The sequence below is a fragment of the Triticum aestivum genome, chromosome 3A (genome assembly GCF_018294505.1).
Source record: "Triticum aestivum cultivar Chinese Spring chromosome 3A, IWGSC CS RefSeq v2.1, whole genome shotgun sequence".
Taxonomy (NCBI): domain Eukaryota; kingdom Viridiplantae; phylum Streptophyta; class Magnoliopsida; order Poales; family Poaceae; genus Triticum; species Triticum aestivum.
In genome coordinates, this window is record NC_057800.1 from 221,909,400 (window position 1) to 221,925,901 (window position 16,502).

The window sequence follows — 16,502 nt, forward strand, 5'->3', positions numbered from 1 at the left end:
TGTAGCCAGCAAGTATGAGGACTATAGATGCAATTATCTCTGGGTAGGAGTCTAGAACTAGGAGAGGGCAGTTCGGTTGAGCAAGAGACATCGTTGGACCCCGTTCAGATCCGGATTACAGGACTCGTCAAGCGCGCACGCAAGAGCTCCGGACAAAATTTGAAATAACACCACCACACATTAGCTAAAATAAAATATTCATATCACCTCTTTCAAATAGCTAGCACGCTAATATTGTTTGTTGTTAGTAGAAACAGGCTATCCAATTTCACTTGTCGCGAAAATAAACAATAAGAAAACAGCTCTAACTCCCCAAATAGAAACCCTTCCCTGGCCTAAGACTTCAGCACTCTTCTACTCTATCAACAGAGCATCCGGGAACGCTTCCTCGACTTCACTCAGCCTGCTGTCAACCGTGTCAGCCTCGAGGGCGTCGATCTCGTACCGCACTTCCTCCATATGCTCGTTTATGCTAGTCACTGCCTCTTGAATGCCCTGTATTGCCTCCTTCAGAGCGGCATCGTACTCTGCGTCCGCCTCTGCGTCCTCGGTGATCTCCGTAAGGTTTGCACACACATGCTGGGACGTGCTGCTTGACCTGCAGTGCTCATGGTTTACCAGGCGTTCCGAAGGACGGCCAGCCTTCTTCAACACCTGAATCCTAGCTGTCTGATCCAACCAACCAGAAACATAATGAACAAGCTGACAAATGACTGGGGGAATATTCGACTAAAAAAGTGCAGCAAAAACAGTATGCAAGATGATGATAACAACAGAGGTTGCATTTGTCGCAAAACATAGTATAAATTTAAATCCAGGTAATGCCGATAGAGAAGAATGTATTAATAAAGCACTAACATCAGTAAAGCAGGCGAAGTACTATCGAAGAACGAGATCGGAGTGGTGATCATGCTATTAGAGCAGATACTATCATGCGCAAACCAACTTATCCCTGTGAGACAACTGAATGGATGCATAGATGGATGTCGCTGTTCAAACAATGATTGCAAATGAAAATTGACAAGTCTTATCGGTTTGAGGTGCTAATTCAATTTTCCCTAATGATAAAGGTAAAAGAAGGACCTGCATATGGTGTTCGTTGACTTGGATAATATACTGCGGAATGCCATATGGTGGGCCTTGGAGAACACAAAGACCCAACAAAGTACATTATCCTTATCAAGGACATGTACAATAAAGTTGTGAGAAGTGTTCGAACGAGTGATGACGACACCGATGCCTTTCTGATTAAAATAGGACTGCACCAAGGGTCAGCTCCCTTATCTTTTTGCGTTGGTGATGATGGATGAGCTCAGAAGGGATATACAAGGAGATATCGCGTGGTGTATCCTCTTTGCGGACGATGTGGTGCCAGTCAACGATAGCCGGACAGGGGTTAATAGAAAGTTTTGTGGAGACAGACTTTAGAATTGAAAGGTTTTAGGCTTAGTAGAACTAAAGCTGAGTACATGAGGTACAGTTTCAGTACTACAGGCACGAGGAGGTAAACCTTGATGAGCAGGTGGTACCTCAAAAGGACACCTTTAGATATTTGGGATCAAATTTGTAGAAGGATGGTGGTATCGATGAAGATGTAAGCCATCGAATCAAAGATGCATGGCTGAAGTGGCGCCAAGCTTCTGGCTTCCTCTGTGAGACTGACAAGAGAGTGGCACTAAAGGTAAAAGGTGGGTTCTATAGGACGGGGATTCAACTTACGATATTGTATGGCGCTGAATGGTGGCCAACTAAAAGACGACATTTCCAACAATTAGGTGTAGCGGAGATGCGCGTGTTGAGATGGATATGTGGTCACACAAGAAAGGATTGGGTCCGGAATAATGATATACTCCCTCCGTCCCGAATTAGTTGACTCAGATTTGTCTAGATGCGGCTGTATCTAGACACGTTTTAGTGTTGGATACATCCGTATCTAGACAAATCTAAGACAACTAATTTGGGACGGAGGTAATACATGATAGAGTTGGGGTAACACCAATTGAAGAGAAGCTTGTCCAACAGTGTCTAAGATGGTTCGGGCATATACAATGCAGGCCTCCAAAAGCGCCAGAGCATAGCGGACGGTCAAAAGTGCTGATAATGTCAAGAGAGGTCGGTGTAGACCAAACTTGACATGGGAGGAGTCCGTAAAGAGAGATCTGAAGGACTGGAATATCACCAAAGAACTAGCCATGGACAGGGGTGCGTGGAATTAGCTATCCACATGCCAGAACCATGACTTGGTTTCGAGATCTTATGGGTTTCAGCTCTAGCCTACCCAACTTGTTTTGGACTCTAAGGCTTTGATGTTGTTGTTGAAAAGGTAAACTTGACATGTAGTAAAACGATTAGAATGACAGCACAGAAGAGCCAACTTTAATCTCTCATCTGTCCAGTTGCATCTCCATAATTAACTTCCTCAGGTCAGAACAAAATAATGTCACCATAATCAAATAAAACATAAATTTGGTATACTGGTGTTTTTATACAGCTTTTTATGAACATCGAATTATATTGGAGTCCATACAGCAATACAGGAGTTATTGAAAGCATACCAGCTGCAACTTATCTCTCTCACATGCTTGCACATCCTTCAATAAGTTGGCAAGATCTCCACGACAAAAAATTGGCTTTGAGAGGAGGAACACCATTTCAAGAATCTGTAGTAAGCAATATTAGATATCTCAGCTTTTATGATAAAAATGTATGAGTAAAGCATTTAACCTGTGTTGAGCAATCATTAAATTCCGCTGTAACATTCCCACATAGTTGTTGATAAGCACATTCACCTCCATTAGCCATATATTCAGAAAACCCACTGCAAAACTTTCATAGTTTAAGTGATCAAATTCATGAACTTAAATAGGAAGGTAGTTTTCATGCAATGATCTTCAGATATAATATTTACAACACACTATCCAAAGCTAAGCTAAGCATGCACAGCTAGCACAGGTGTATTTTACAGCCAGAGCAACAACCACAGTTCTTAACCATACATGATTATAAACCAGCATCTTGCAAAACAATTAGAATTTCTAATTGCCCAGCATACGCCAACAATGGTTTATAGAATAGTCGTCAGCGGTGTGCATTGGCAGACAGAACTCCACTATTGATGTTAAGATACTGCTATCAGGACATATGAAGATTATCTTTTCGTTATCTTGCTTAAGTCCAAAGACAGAGATATTTTCTTTTGTAGCATTACTGTATGATCACAAAAATGAGGCCTAATCTAGATTTCCAACAGAAGAGAGCCTACTGCAAACAGAGTGATGGACATGGTTATCGCAAAACCAGTTTTTCTTTTAGCTACAAAAAGTATCTCGGATTTTCATCACACAACATTTTCCAACTCTCCCTCCCCACTCCCACTTGTAGGATGAGCCGTAGACAATGGGAACAGTGCAAAACGTATAAATACAACTATACAACACTCGTGGCAGAGTCATTTAAACTGTTCAAGAGAGCATCCGATATGATCTTGAAAAGAAAAGAAATAATTGTATCAAACTATTCCAGCACCTAACCTCTATTCGCTTGTTTTCTTTCTTGATTGATGGGGAAAATTCTCGCTTAAATCTAACAAATATCTTGCCCACCCATGCATACGTGTGTGTTTCCCCTCGACGCCAGATTTGATCCGTCCCCAACCACCCCGGCGCCGAGGAAGACGCTCTCTATGCCATGGACCGCTACCCCGGCCGGGCCCTCGCGCAGCGTGCCACGCGCGGCCCGCGCTCCTGCTTCGGGGTGCTCGAGTGCAGGTCTAGGGTTGAGGGGGGTCGAGGGAGGGTGGGGGCAGGGCAGCAGTACCTTCGGAGCTTGGAGTAAGCCTCGGCGCGGCGCTGCTGCACGGCGAGGAACCCACGGAGCAGATCAGCCACCCTGGCAGCGCTCTGCCCGGCGCTGCTGGCCGCCGCGTCCATGACGTCCCCGGCGGTCGATTTCACTTCCGCCATCTGGTCGCCGTTTCTTTGCCTCTGGTCTTTTGCGCTTCTTTCCTGATATTCTTTTTCATGGAACTTCTTTTGAAGTTTTCTTCTCTCCGCTCTTTATTTTATTTTCCTTTACTACTTATCACATCACGCTGGTTTTTAAAAACTTTCTTTCTTATTTTTTTATGAAAATGAATGTCTTCTACTCCCTCTGTTTCACAATATAAGAATACACTAGTGTAGGTTAAAAATGCTCTTATATTGTGATATGGAGGGAGTAATAAATATTATAAATAAAAAGAAACCTGCCAGGACTCAAAGGTGACAAGAAATGTTTATCTCCTAGGATTTCCAGCTGCGAATACACAAAGCCAACTTATTATGAAATAAGATGCAAAACAGCAAGACCAAAATATCTTATAAACAGAGTATTCACTCCATCTAGATATATAAGGCTTAATTCGCATTTCAAATTTACTTTGATCGTCAACAAGATCAAAATTATACAGTTACCATACAAACTTATATCACTAGAAACTCCTTTGAAATATGGCTTCAACATACATTTATGGCATACATCTCATATAGCATGATTTTGTTAATGCTCAAAATAAACCTCAAAATAAGAGCAGATATATGTGCTATGTGCTCCAAAGCTTTCTTTTCCTCATCCTCCTCCAGCCACTAGAGACGGCGGCCTATCTAACCTAGCTCCCCGTCGAAACCAAGGGCCTCCTACCCCTCTGTCTGTCACTCCTGTGATGGGAGAGGGTGGTGACCCCACGACTTCGGTCCAATGGAGGCGGAGTTAGGAGTAAAGGTAGGGGTATGTCTCCGATCAGTGGTGGCAAGACGATGGCGGAGGCATCGACATGGAATAAAGTCCCCCGCCTCATCCTCGGTTTGACGGCGCTTCTTCGTATCGTTGAGAGGAGTGCGGAAGATTATGTGTCCCCAGATCCGATTATTTCTCTCATGTAGGTTTGTCTCAGTCACGCTATCTGTGGCTATACGTTTTGTGTTCAAGCTCAAGTTTCGATCGATGATAGTTGGCCAGTCTCAAGCTCGTCAGGGAACGTGTGAGATTTGTATCCCCCTACCCCATATGGACGGACTTAGGACGTTGTACAGGCCATCTCCGACGTTTTCTTCTTCGGGATGGAATCTGCTAAGTGGGTCGCTTTCGATGATGAGGTCTATATCAATGAGTTCCCAAACGTTGGTTCTACATGCTCATGGATTTCAACGAATTTTCTCCGCCAAAATGGAGGCCGAAAAAGTGGCATGAGAAATAAGTCTTCGACACCCCAAAAAACTTATGTATTTTTTGTAAGGGTGTTTTTTAAAAGTTTATGTGCTACTTAATATATGGATCCTATGAATGCGTCGGCGCTCCCTTACCGAGGTCACCCAAGCGCGAATGCTCAAGAATTGCCATGACAAAATATATATATTTGTCATGTTATAAAGAAGAAAAAATACCATACCATCAGAAAAGATTGTCAGGAATTTGTCATACGGTGGCATAGTAATTGTCATGCGTTTTCGGGACTTGCCATGCTGCTTCATGAAGAATTGCCGACTTAAAAAAATAAAATGTTAACTTCTAAAAGTGCTAGTTATCGACTAGAGGGAGGGTGAATAGGCGATTTTTATGAAAGTTTTCAAAACATGGAAGTTTCGAAGACAAACGATAGAAATGGACCTATTAACATGCAGTGGAAGGTAGACTACACTAGGCAAGCTTTTCTCAGTAAGCTGAAACTCATGTGTGTTGAGCCTTTCAAGTATGTCAGACGGATCGAGCGTCTTGAAGTCAGGGCGTTCTTGAATCATCAAGTTAGGGTGTCAAATGAGCTGTCAAGAGATCTTAGGAGCGTCTTGACGATTTCATGCTTGGTGATCTTAGTGGTGGCGAGTGCTTGAAGCTTATTTGTGATATCAGTGAGGCGATCAACCGTGAGCTGAACATTCTTATTATCGTTTCTCTTGAAGCGGTTGAAGAGGTTGCGAAGAACATTTATCCTTTGATCTCTTTGGGTTAAAACGCCTTCGTTGACCTTGGAGAGCCAGTCCCAGACTAGTTTTGATGTTTCCAGAGCACTCACATGGCCATACTGTCCTTTGGTCAGATGACCACAGATTATGTTCTTGGCAGTAGAATCAAGTTGAACGAACTTCTTGACATCAGCAGCGGTGACACCTTCACCAGCCTTGGGAACGCCATTCTTGACGACATACCAGAGATCGACATCAATGGCTTCAAGCACACCTTCACCAGCCTTGGCATCTTATTCTTTCAGTAGGGATATTCAGTTCCATCGAAGACGGGAAACACAGCGGAGACTTTGATTATCCCTGCAGTCGACATAGCTAAAACTCCAGGTGGTTAAACCGAATCACACAGAACAAGGGAGTACCTTGCTCTGATACCAATTGAAAGTGCTAGTTATTGACTAGAAGGGGGTTGAATAGGCGATTTTTATAAAAGTCTTCAAAATATGGAAGTGTCAAAGACAAACGATAGAAATGAACCTATTAACATGCAGCGGAAGGTAGACTACACTAGGCAAGCCATAGTCAAGTATTCAAAGAAGTGAAAGCATGAAGACTATTAACAGCTAGGCAGTATGGATCAGGATGGAAGATAGTATGAAGCCAATCAGAACAAACAGTCACACAGTAAAGACAAACAGATAACGCAAGCAAGCAATGACTTCACAAGGACCAACTGTAAATAAGAGAGGGGATGGATAGAAACAGTTGCTTGGTGAAGACAAGGGATTTGTTGGACCAGTTCCAGTTGCTGTGACAACTGTACGTCTGGTTAGGGAGGCTGGGATTTAACTCAGAAAACCGTGTCTTCACCTTATTCCCCTTGAGCTAAGGACACACAGTCCTCGCCCAATCACTCAGGTAAGTCTTCAAGGTAGACTTCCAAACCTTCATAGACTTCATTCACCGGTGATCCACAATGACTCTTGGATGTTCAGAACGCGACGCCTAACCGGCTGGAGGATTCACAGTCCTCAAGTGTAACAAGTCTTCAGATCACACAGACAGGAAGACTTCAATGATGCCTAACACTCTTTGGCTCTGGGTGTTTAAGGCTTTGTCCTCGCAAGGATTTCTCTCTCAAAGGCTTCGAGATGGGTTGCTCTCAAACGACAAAAGTCGTGCACTAACTCTGAGCAGCCACCAATTTATGGTGTAGGGGGTGGGCTATTTATAGCCACTAGGCAACCCGACCTGATTTGTTCGAAATGACCCTGGGTCACTAAGGAACTGACACGTGTTCCAACGGTCAGATTTCAAACACACGTGACAACTTAACTTGGGCTACAAGTAAAGCTGACTTATCCAGCTCTGGATAAAATTTGCTCTCATTGTCTTCGCTCAAAGACTTAGGATTTGGTTGAGCATCACTTTAGTCATTCTGACTATGTTCACTTGGACCCCACTTAACGGTACGGTGGTTTCTATGACTCAACAAAGAAGAAAATGAAACTGCGAAACAACTATGTCTTCGCGCTCCATAGTCTTCATGCGATGTCTTCTCATGTCATAGTCTTCAATGTGAATATCTTCACATACGACCATAGTCTTCAATGTCTTCACACATTTTTAGGGTCATCTCCGGTAGGTAAACCGAATCAATGAGGGACTACTACTTGTGTTATCCTGCAATTCTCACAAACACATTAGTCCCTCAACCAGGTTTGTCGTCAATACTCCAAAACCAACTAGGGGTGGCACTAGATGCACTTACAACTTCGTTTTGATTTGTCATGCTGGCAAAAGAAAAATTGTCATGCTACATCTAAGGGAATTTGATAGAGGTGAGGGTGTCCCGATCTTTCGATGAGATGATAACTATCGATTTGGTGGAGACGACTTTGACGATCCGACTACAAACGTGCATGACGTTGTGCCTTAGCAATCGCTAAACCAATCTCCTGAGGTTACTGACGATGCCGGAAACACGACCAGCCTGACCACGAAGGTCTATTCCAGCAAGCAATCGAAGAACGAGCAAGAATATGATAAAGCAATCTGAATATTGCAAATATATATGAAGTATTGATAATGGTGGGGATCTGTAAGCAGTCTTGGTCTGGTCGTTGGACACAAACGAAGTACAAGAAGTTGCAATGGCTAACTTTTAACTAAACAAATCCTAAGGAAAAAGTTACTAGATGTATCTACTTATATAGGAGCAAGGGGTGGCGGCCAAGGAGGTGAGAGGACATTCCAAGGCAGCATAAAACCAACCCTAGGTCGTACAAGGCTCATGGGCCCAAGTGGAGGTGATGCAACACCTTTGGACTTGTTGTTTGACTCGGATTCTACTGCAGCGTCAGATTGTTTCGTCGATATCTCAATGCTCCGGACGAATTTGAAGGTGAATCCAATTGGATTGGAAAGAGCACGAAATCTACTTTCCAACAAAAAAAATATCACCCAATTCGGAGTCCGTATGAAAAAATGTTGGCGTTTTGAGTCAGGTATGTCTGTGTAGTCCGAATCTGAATCAAAACATGGGAGACTTGGACTCTTATCTTCTCTTGGCCCAAAAGTGATGTGAGAGGACTTTTTGAACATAACCTAAACTTCTCATTTTCCCTTATCTTCATATGTGGATTGTACAAATGTCCCATACACCTACGATTAGACAGACAAAAGTGTGTGAAGTATTTTTGTTCTGGATGACATAAATAGATTATTGAATAGTTTGCACTAGAAATCACCTGACAATTATGCATGTATGCAATATCTTTGATCGTATCCAAAATAGTCATGTCTTCATCAAAACTGGTGAAAATTGTCATATTGTAGAAACAGAATTTGGCACCCCAGATGTGTTCGCTCAAATTGTCATCTTGAGTGAATCGTTTAGTGCCGTCAGCTGTAATTCGCTCAGATGGGTGCATATAAGCGGACAATGATTGTCACGTATCTTGGTTTGAGATTCATGCACTGGCGTACAACATGTTCGCTCAAAAGAAACTTGGCCTTTTCGCAGATAAAAAAGTTGAGCCTTAAAATACAAATTAGGGAAGTAAATGAAATGGCTAATAAAGATCGATCCACTAGGAAAGTGGGGAAGGAGGCATAGGGAGCACACATTTGCAGGAATTGTTTCTTTAGGAGAGAAAGGGAAGAGGAGAAATACACATGTTGCATTGGATTTCACAAAGAAAGTGAAAGCTTAAGGTTTGAGCAAATATTTAAAATCATCCAAAATGTGAAGGAAGGATTCCTATAAGAATTCCATTCCTATGAAATTCCTGCAAAATTTCTTGTTCCAAACGGGGCCTAAAAGATAAGATTTTTTTTATCATAAACGACTATTCTAGTTGTCTAGCCGATGCCAAAATTGTAGCTCCAGATAAGCTTTCAAAATTTTGAATATTATTGTATTATACATATTTTTGTTGGATGCTTAATACTACCTCTATATATGAACACTTTTATATTGGTTTACGGAGGAGTATAAGGCATTTTTGCAGTTCTTGAATAATAGAAGCATCTTATATTTTGATACTATAGATTGTACTCCCTCCGTCTCAAAATTTTTGTCTTAGATTTGTTTAAATATGAATGTATCAAGTCATGTTTTAGTATTAGATACATATGTATCTAGACTAATCTAAGACAAAAATTTTAGGACGAAGGGAGTATAAATATTTGCTGGTCGTTTATTACTATTTATTTGAAATTATGCTTTGACGGCCCCATCTCTAGATAGTACGGAGTAATAGTTTACTATTCTCTCCGTTCTTAAATGGAAGTGTTTGTAGAGATTCACTATCGATCACATACAACTGAATATATATGGTCCATAGTGGAATTTCTCCAAAGACAAAGACAGGAACAGATGGAGTAATTCGCAGCCATATCAGAGTTTATACATTTTTTACATTACTCGTTAGCACCATCTCTAGAGACTGAGCGACTACGTTGATTTACATTGAGGAAATTTTATCACCATCTCTAGAGACGGAGCGACTACGTTGATTTACATCGAGGAAATTTTATCGTATTCCCTCCGGAATAGGATAAGACTTGAGCGACTACGTTGATTTGATTTTTCTTTTTTCTTCGCCTGCATACAGATTTAGCATCTGAACTTACAAACGAACTCACATCGCAATCACGAGTGGCATACACGTGAGGGGCTTCATACAATCATACTCCCCATGAAACAGTCGATCCCAAGATCGAACCTGGTGTGGGCTGGTTGGCTAGCGCCAGAACCAACAAGGCGTTCCCGATTACAATAAATTGTGTGCAAACCTTGATAGAATTGACAACAAATGTTGTATACATATGGCGTGTGATCGAAAGATAACGACGCGCAATGACGCGTCACGACTTACAGAAACTTGTTGGATAAAGACTTTGGGCCAGATAACTGATAACACGCAGCTTAGTGAATCATGACCTATTACATCAGGCACACTTTATATCAGAAAATTGCTATGTGCTCTTATAGGTAAGAATACTCTAACGAAATTTATGACTTACTTGTATCTTACAAAAGCATATTTGTCACTCACATGGAACAATAGTTCATTGTGATTAAATTGAAGATTTTATGCAGGCGTCATCTTCGTAATAGTTTGTGAGGAGCACTAGGATAAGCTCGAGATAACAAAACATGTACCTCTATTACTTTTAATTATCAGGCACCTATTCATTGTTCCACCACAATGTTTAAACTAGGTAAGGAACAGGTTATATTCCACAAGCCATATTTCTATGTACTCACACAGACTTCAGTAGTGTGCATAATTCCTAAAAACACGTAAAAATTAAACATATGATAATATGTCATACATATAAGAGTGTTGCGACTATTTCTGCTATCCAATTACCGCTCCTAGTTTTATTCTACCTTTCCAATTAAACATACTGATAACACACAAATTAAACAGATGATAATATATCATACATATAAGAGTGTGACTATCCAATACCGCTCCTAGTTCTATTCTACCTTTCCAATTAAACATACTGATAACACACATATAAGAGTGTGCTGCAGCCTGCTCCTAGTTCAATTCTACTACTAAACCCAAAAAAACATCACACACAGAAAAGTGAAGAACATAAGAGTGTGCTAACCAGTTGTAAAGCAACTTAGTCACCTCACCTTGAACTGTATCTTTTCTTCCCTCCTCTTCCTTTTGCTGCAGTCCTCCACATCAAAGATATGAGCACTTGTCTTCCTGTGAGGGTTCAATCAAGCCAGCCCCTCCCACCCTTCCAACAGCCCTACCTCTCCGATAACAACAAGCCTCCCCCTACTTCCAACTACTAGCTAGCCCACAGGCAAAAGATTAGTCAACGGCCAAAGTCTAAATCGCTGCTAAAAGGTCTCATGTTTAGTACTTACGACCATGGCCTCAGACCAACACAACTAAAATTGGACTGCACGACAAGATAGACAAAAAACGCATTTGAGAATGCAACCTCTTTTCTAAAATTGCAACATTGATATTTTCCAAGATCTGCCAAAGATTCTTCTTAACCAACTTTATCACACGGTAATCATAAACTTGGCCAAAATAAACAAATGCTTACTTTGTAAACAAAGCAGTATTCAACTTTTTGTTCAGAAATAAATCCACACGACATTTCTGGTCAGAAACGTATCACCGTGACAAGAAAATTAGGATAGCAAAAAAAATGGCACTTTTTTTAGTAACACAAATTAGGTTTCAACAAATGCCAAAAATAATGACTGAAAATTCTTGTATAAAATGCAGTAAAAATTCCACGGTGCTTTAAATCAATAGAAAGTCTTTTACAATAGGGTCACAAGACAACTAGTAACTTTTCAAAAATTTAAATAATTGTACATAGATTTGTTCAATTTTGAAAACATAGGATTGAGGAAATCAAAGTTCTTATGAAAACTTTGACCGCTAGAGTAAGCAACTTGCGAGAAGCAGCCTAAAACAGCATGTTTATAAGTGCGACGCAGGAACACGTAGAATCATCTGGCCACAGAAAAATAGTTATAAGCATCCTGTCAAATAGCAATATGGATAAAGATAAGTGAAATAGCTCTTAAAACAAAATTTGATTATGCAAAAGAAGAAAATGTACTGTTAAATAAATGCATAACTCATAGTATAGGGTTTGCAGTAATTAAAATAAGCATTTCTTTATGTAAGCACTGAAACCTGCATATAAGCTATGTATAATGTGCATATGCATGTGAAACAATGTTTGTGAGATGAAAAAAATGATAAGGCCTGCCAAAAATTATTTGCTTGCAAACTGAGACCCATTCAAACCTACCAAGGATACTGCGAGGCCATAGCCTTGAATCTTTTGGCCAATTTCAAAGATCGAATAAGGCAAACAAAACATAAACCAAGCATCATTAAACTAAAACAGAGCCCATATTTTTCAACACCTTCGCTCTAGCCCCAACCTATTAGTATTTAAGCATATTAGTTTTATTTCTCAAACCTCAACGTCGATCAATGTTAGCTTGGCTAGCTCTTCTGCAACAAATGTAATACATGTGAAAGGACCATCACTAAAACTAAGAAGCAATTTGTCGGGAAGTACTGATTCCTTACTTAACAGATGACCTACAATTTCAAAAGGCTAATAGAAGGCATTAACTTCATTTTGTAGTTCAGGTTGTCATATTGGACCGCAGTAAGGCAGCAAATTAGACAAATGCATTCAGGCACAACCTAGATCTCATCAGAATGCACATTAGAGAACTTAGAACTATCATATGCTTAAGAGTATTTCAGCTTATGCTAAGAAAAAATGGTTTGAAAAAACAAAAAAGATAGAATAAGTAAATAAAAATGCAAGACTAATACCGGTGTAAAACTGTAAATGCAAAGCTAACTTCTTAACGGATAAGAAAAATAAGGAAAGTAATTTCTTGACGTAAATCAGATATCAGAAGTTCAGAACTATATGTAGCTTCTACAGTTAGGACACATTGACCAACCAAATCTTACCTAATGACCCATGTAATTTCTTCCTGGACCTCCCGGTGGACCACCATACCCGCCACCACCCCCATAGCCTCCCATATAACTGCCAGGCATTCCAGGTACACCGCCACCACCAAGAGCTCCAGAAGACCCTGAATTTGGCATCCCTGAACTATTAGGACCAACTCCAAGGATGTTATTCAGACCCAACCCTCCCCCTTGGGTGGCCAAGAAAGCTGTTAAAGCCTGGCCCAGTGCAGGATTCATCCCTGGACCACCAGGTACAGACCCAGGCATTGAAGCCAGGCTCGCTGGAGATGCCATCCCATAACCAGCACCAACACTACCAGGCAGAGAATGGCTACTAGCACCATAGCCAGCAGCGCCCTTCCTCCCACTTGTAGTTGTGGCACCATATCCTCCTCCTTTGTTGGGTTTTGGCCCATCAATTGCCTTCTGGCAGTGCAGCATAACACCCTCAAATGACTTGTGCGGCTCCTGGAGCGCCTTCTTGGCGCTCTCAAGGGTCCTGTAAACAAACAGAGCAAAACCCTTTGGCTTCCCGGTTGCCTTGTCGAGCCCAAGAGGACCCTCCTCAATTTCACCATACTTTGAAAAGAACTGCAGCAGTTTCTGTGGGTCGATATCTGCGCCAACATTGCTAACAAAAATCTTCCGCTGTGTGTACTCAGAAACTGGCGGTAGTATCAAGGCTGCTGGAGCCGGAGCTGGAGCTGTAGCCAACATAGGATTGTTGGCCGCACCGCCAGGTGGGACAGGGCCCAAAGAAGCGAGCTGGCAGGAGGTAGTGCGGTTGCCGATCTTCTTCTGGGGCTCCAGCAGGGCCGCGCGGGCGCCAGAAAGGCGGCTGAAGAGGATGAACCCGTAGCCCTTGCACTTGCCCGTGTTACGGTCTGAGACGAGCTTGAGATCCTCGATCTCACCATAAGGGCGGAAAGCCTCGGTGAGGATGTCCACGGTGGTGTCCCATCCGAGGCCGTGGACGAAGATCTTCCGCTGGGCTGGATCCGCGTCGGCCGCTCGGCGGACGGACTCGAGCACGTCGCGGTGGCGGACGGCGGCGTCGCGGAGGAGCTCGACGAGCTGCTCCTTGGGGAACACCTCCAGAAGCGCCTGGATCGAGGCGGGGTCGCTGTCCCCCTCCTCCGCCTGCTGTTGTTCTTCCTCCTCGACCTCCTCCTCCTCCTCCTCCTCTTCCACCTCCTCTTCCACCTCCTCCCACTCGTCCTCCTCGCCGCCCACCTCCTGCTTCACCGCCGCGCCCCCAGCGATGGACCCGCTCTCCTGGGCCACGGTTTGGGAGGAAGTGGGGTAGTACTCGGCTAGGGTTTCGGGCTGGGGGAGAGGAGCTGCCGGCTCGGCGATCTTTGCGGCAGCTGGAGCCTTAGCTGCGGGGGAGTTTGCTGCCAAGGTGAATTTCGGCTCGAGCTTCCGCTTCTTGCCCATGGCGACGGCGAGGTGGGGAGATTGGAGGCGAAGGCGAGCTAGGGTTCGACGGTTTGGGACAAGGGATGGGTCGGATATGGGATGGTTGGGTGACAAGGCGACGATTCCTACCGCCACGCGGTCGTGTGGATAGTTCACGGCACCGTTATATGGGTGTTATTTTTTTGAGGGGCTGGGTCTTTTCCTTTCATTTATTATGGGCGAGGACGGATGGGCCAAGCAATCCCTGTCGTCTCCCGAGCCTAGGGTCTTTTTGATTCATAGGATGAAATTATCGTAGGAATAGGAATTTTGTAGAAGATGAGATGACATGTATCTCAAATCCTATGAATAGGAATATGAAATGAGATGTCATTTGGTTGACACCAAAGGAATTTTTTCATTGAGTCTAGGCTCCAGGGCAAGGACCCTCTCCTTAAAAAAAAGAGTTTTCTGAAAAAAGAGTTTTTTTGCGGGTAAAAAAAGAGCTTTGTTCATTATTATTTTTGCAATTAGGGTGTTTTTCTTTTGCAAAAGAAACTTTTGATCTAGTCATAACCAGTCATAGCAATACAAGGAACACTAGAAGTAAAAAAATCACAACCAAGTCTGTGGACCACCTAACGACGACTACAAGCACTGAAGCAAGTCGAAGGCGCGTTGCTGTCATCACCCCTCCCTCATTGGAGCCGGGCAAACCTTTTTGTAGTAGATAGTCAGGGAAGAATCGTCGTGACAACCTCACAGGACCAGTGTGCCGGAGCAACAACCATCACCAATGAAAGAGAATAGATCGGAAGGGAGAATAGATCGAAAGGATCAAACTTGTAACCACACGATCGAATACTAGATCCAGACAAATCCACCGAAGACCGACACCGATTGGATCTTGTGCTATCCGACGGAGACACACCTCCACACGTCTTCTGACGATGCTAGACGCACTATCGAAATAAGGATCGGACATGGGAGACATTATTCATACTCTACTGAGAGACATCGTCGCCGCCACACGGTCTCAATCAAGACGTTGTACCTAACAAGAACACGAGTGTGGTCCCTCCCATCGGTGGTGGGGGAGTGAGGCCTATGACACCTCCACAAAGGCCATTAAAGGCATGGCAGACAGGAGACGACGCCAACGGGGTGAGGGGATAACCTAATCGTTTGTGAGTCGCCTTATGGGGAGGAGGAAACATGTTGTTGGCAAACAAAAAATGGCACATGTTATGCTGATTGTTTGTGAAATCCTATACAAGCAGGGTGCTACACACCATTGTTTTGAGAAAATACATATTTTGCTGACATGTTGGTCCTTCAATAGGAGGAACAACCCCCAAAAAATGCTAAAACACTTTTTTTATGACTTACTCGGAGACATTAGTGCCAGAGTTATACAAGATTTGCTAGGATGTGGGGAGATTGCACATGGCTTTGTCCATGCATACAATTGCTATTGCTATTTTTTCAGTTAAATCAAGACTTTATTCATTAGAAATAATCAGTACATCGTTTGTGAGGATCACTACAATTTCATTGATAGGCTCTTCAAACCAATCCTTAGCCTACCCCAACTTGTTTGGGACTAAAGGCTTTGTTGTTGTCGTCGTTGTTGTTGCTCTTCAAACCAATCCGAAGTCACAGAAAATCTAGCTAATCTAGCAAGTTCATGAGCTACTTTGTTTGCCTCTCTATTACAGTGTTCGAATCTGGTCACGACAAAATCACATGCATAGTGAAAACAGTCATCAAATATTGTCGCCGCTGCACCCGCTGATTGTCCTCCGTCCTGCATGGTCTCAATCACCTTCAGATTGTCTGAGTTGATGATTAGGCGATTACATCCCGCCCTTTGTGCCAATGTTACGCCAAATTTGAGGGCTAAAGCTTCTGCCATTAGAACATCCGTACAATATTTGATCTTTCCATTTCCTCTCGCAATAAACCTACCTTTGTCGTCTCTCAAGACTACACCTATCGTACCCTTCAGCATGTCATGATCAAAAGAAGTGACGTGGTTTTGTCACGGTAGATGCCCTTGTGAAAGGACTTAGGTGCGGATCCATCGCAACCTAGGTTAGCTTGAGGGGTTGAACGGGACAAAGGGCGCAAGGTTTACCCAGGTTCGGCCCCTCACAATGAGGCA

The 16,502-nt window shown here is 42.9% G+C and overlaps 2 protein-coding genes across 3 annotated transcripts; both read right to left on the reverse strand.

The window, feature by feature from the left end:
* Positions 1-185: 185 nt before the first annotated feature.
* Positions 186-4,060, reverse strand: LOC123061042 (uncharacterized). The gene is made up of 4 exons (XM_044483943.1): positions 3,817-4,060; positions 2,725-2,818; positions 2,556-2,660; positions 186-669 (listed from the first exon to the last, which is right to left on the reverse strand). Exons 1-4 carry the CDS (start codon positions 3,960-3,962, stop codon positions 355-357), a joined length of 660 nt encoding a protein of 219 aa, XP_044339878.1. The 5' UTR covers positions 3,963-4,060; the 3' UTR covers positions 186-354.
* A 7,645-nt stretch (positions 4,061-11,705) lies between these two features.
* On the reverse strand, positions 11,706-14,517 carry LOC123061043 (RNA-binding protein P). Of its 2 annotated transcripts, none has more exons than XM_044483944.1 (2): positions 12,935-14,517; positions 11,706-11,944 (listed from the first exon to the last, which is right to left on the reverse strand). In XM_044483944.1, the coding sequence occupies exon 1, from the start codon at positions 14,375-14,377 to the stop codon at positions 12,935-12,937; it is 1,443 nt and encodes a 480-aa protein (XP_044339879.1). In that variant the 5' UTR covers positions 14,378-14,517; the 3' UTR covers positions 11,706-11,944. The 2 variants fall into 2 exon arrangements, with proteins under 2 accessions (XP_044339879.1, XP_044339880.1); XM_044483945.1 differs by having other exon boundaries at positions 11,706-11,973.
* Positions 14,518-16,502: the final 1,985 nt, after the last annotated feature.

Excerpts from the sequence above, each read along its gene's own strand:
- LOC123061043 (XM_044483944.1), bottom strand. The coding sequence starts at position 14,377 with ATGGGCAAGAAGCGGAAGCTCGAGCCGAAATTCACCTTGGCAGCAAAC.
- LOC123061042 (XM_044483943.1), bottom strand. The coding sequence starts at position 3,962 with ATGGCGGAAGTGAAATCGACCGCCGGGGACGTCATGGACGCGGCGGCC. Across the intron at positions 2,819-3,816 it reads GCTTACTCCAAGCTCCGAAG|TGGGTTTTCTGAATATATGG; the intron begins GTACTGCTGCCC and ends AAAGTTTTGCAG. Across the intron at positions 2,661-2,724 it reads TTAATGATTGCTCAACACAG|ATTCTTGAAATGGTGTTCCT; the intron begins GTTAAATGCTTT and ends TGCTTACTACAG.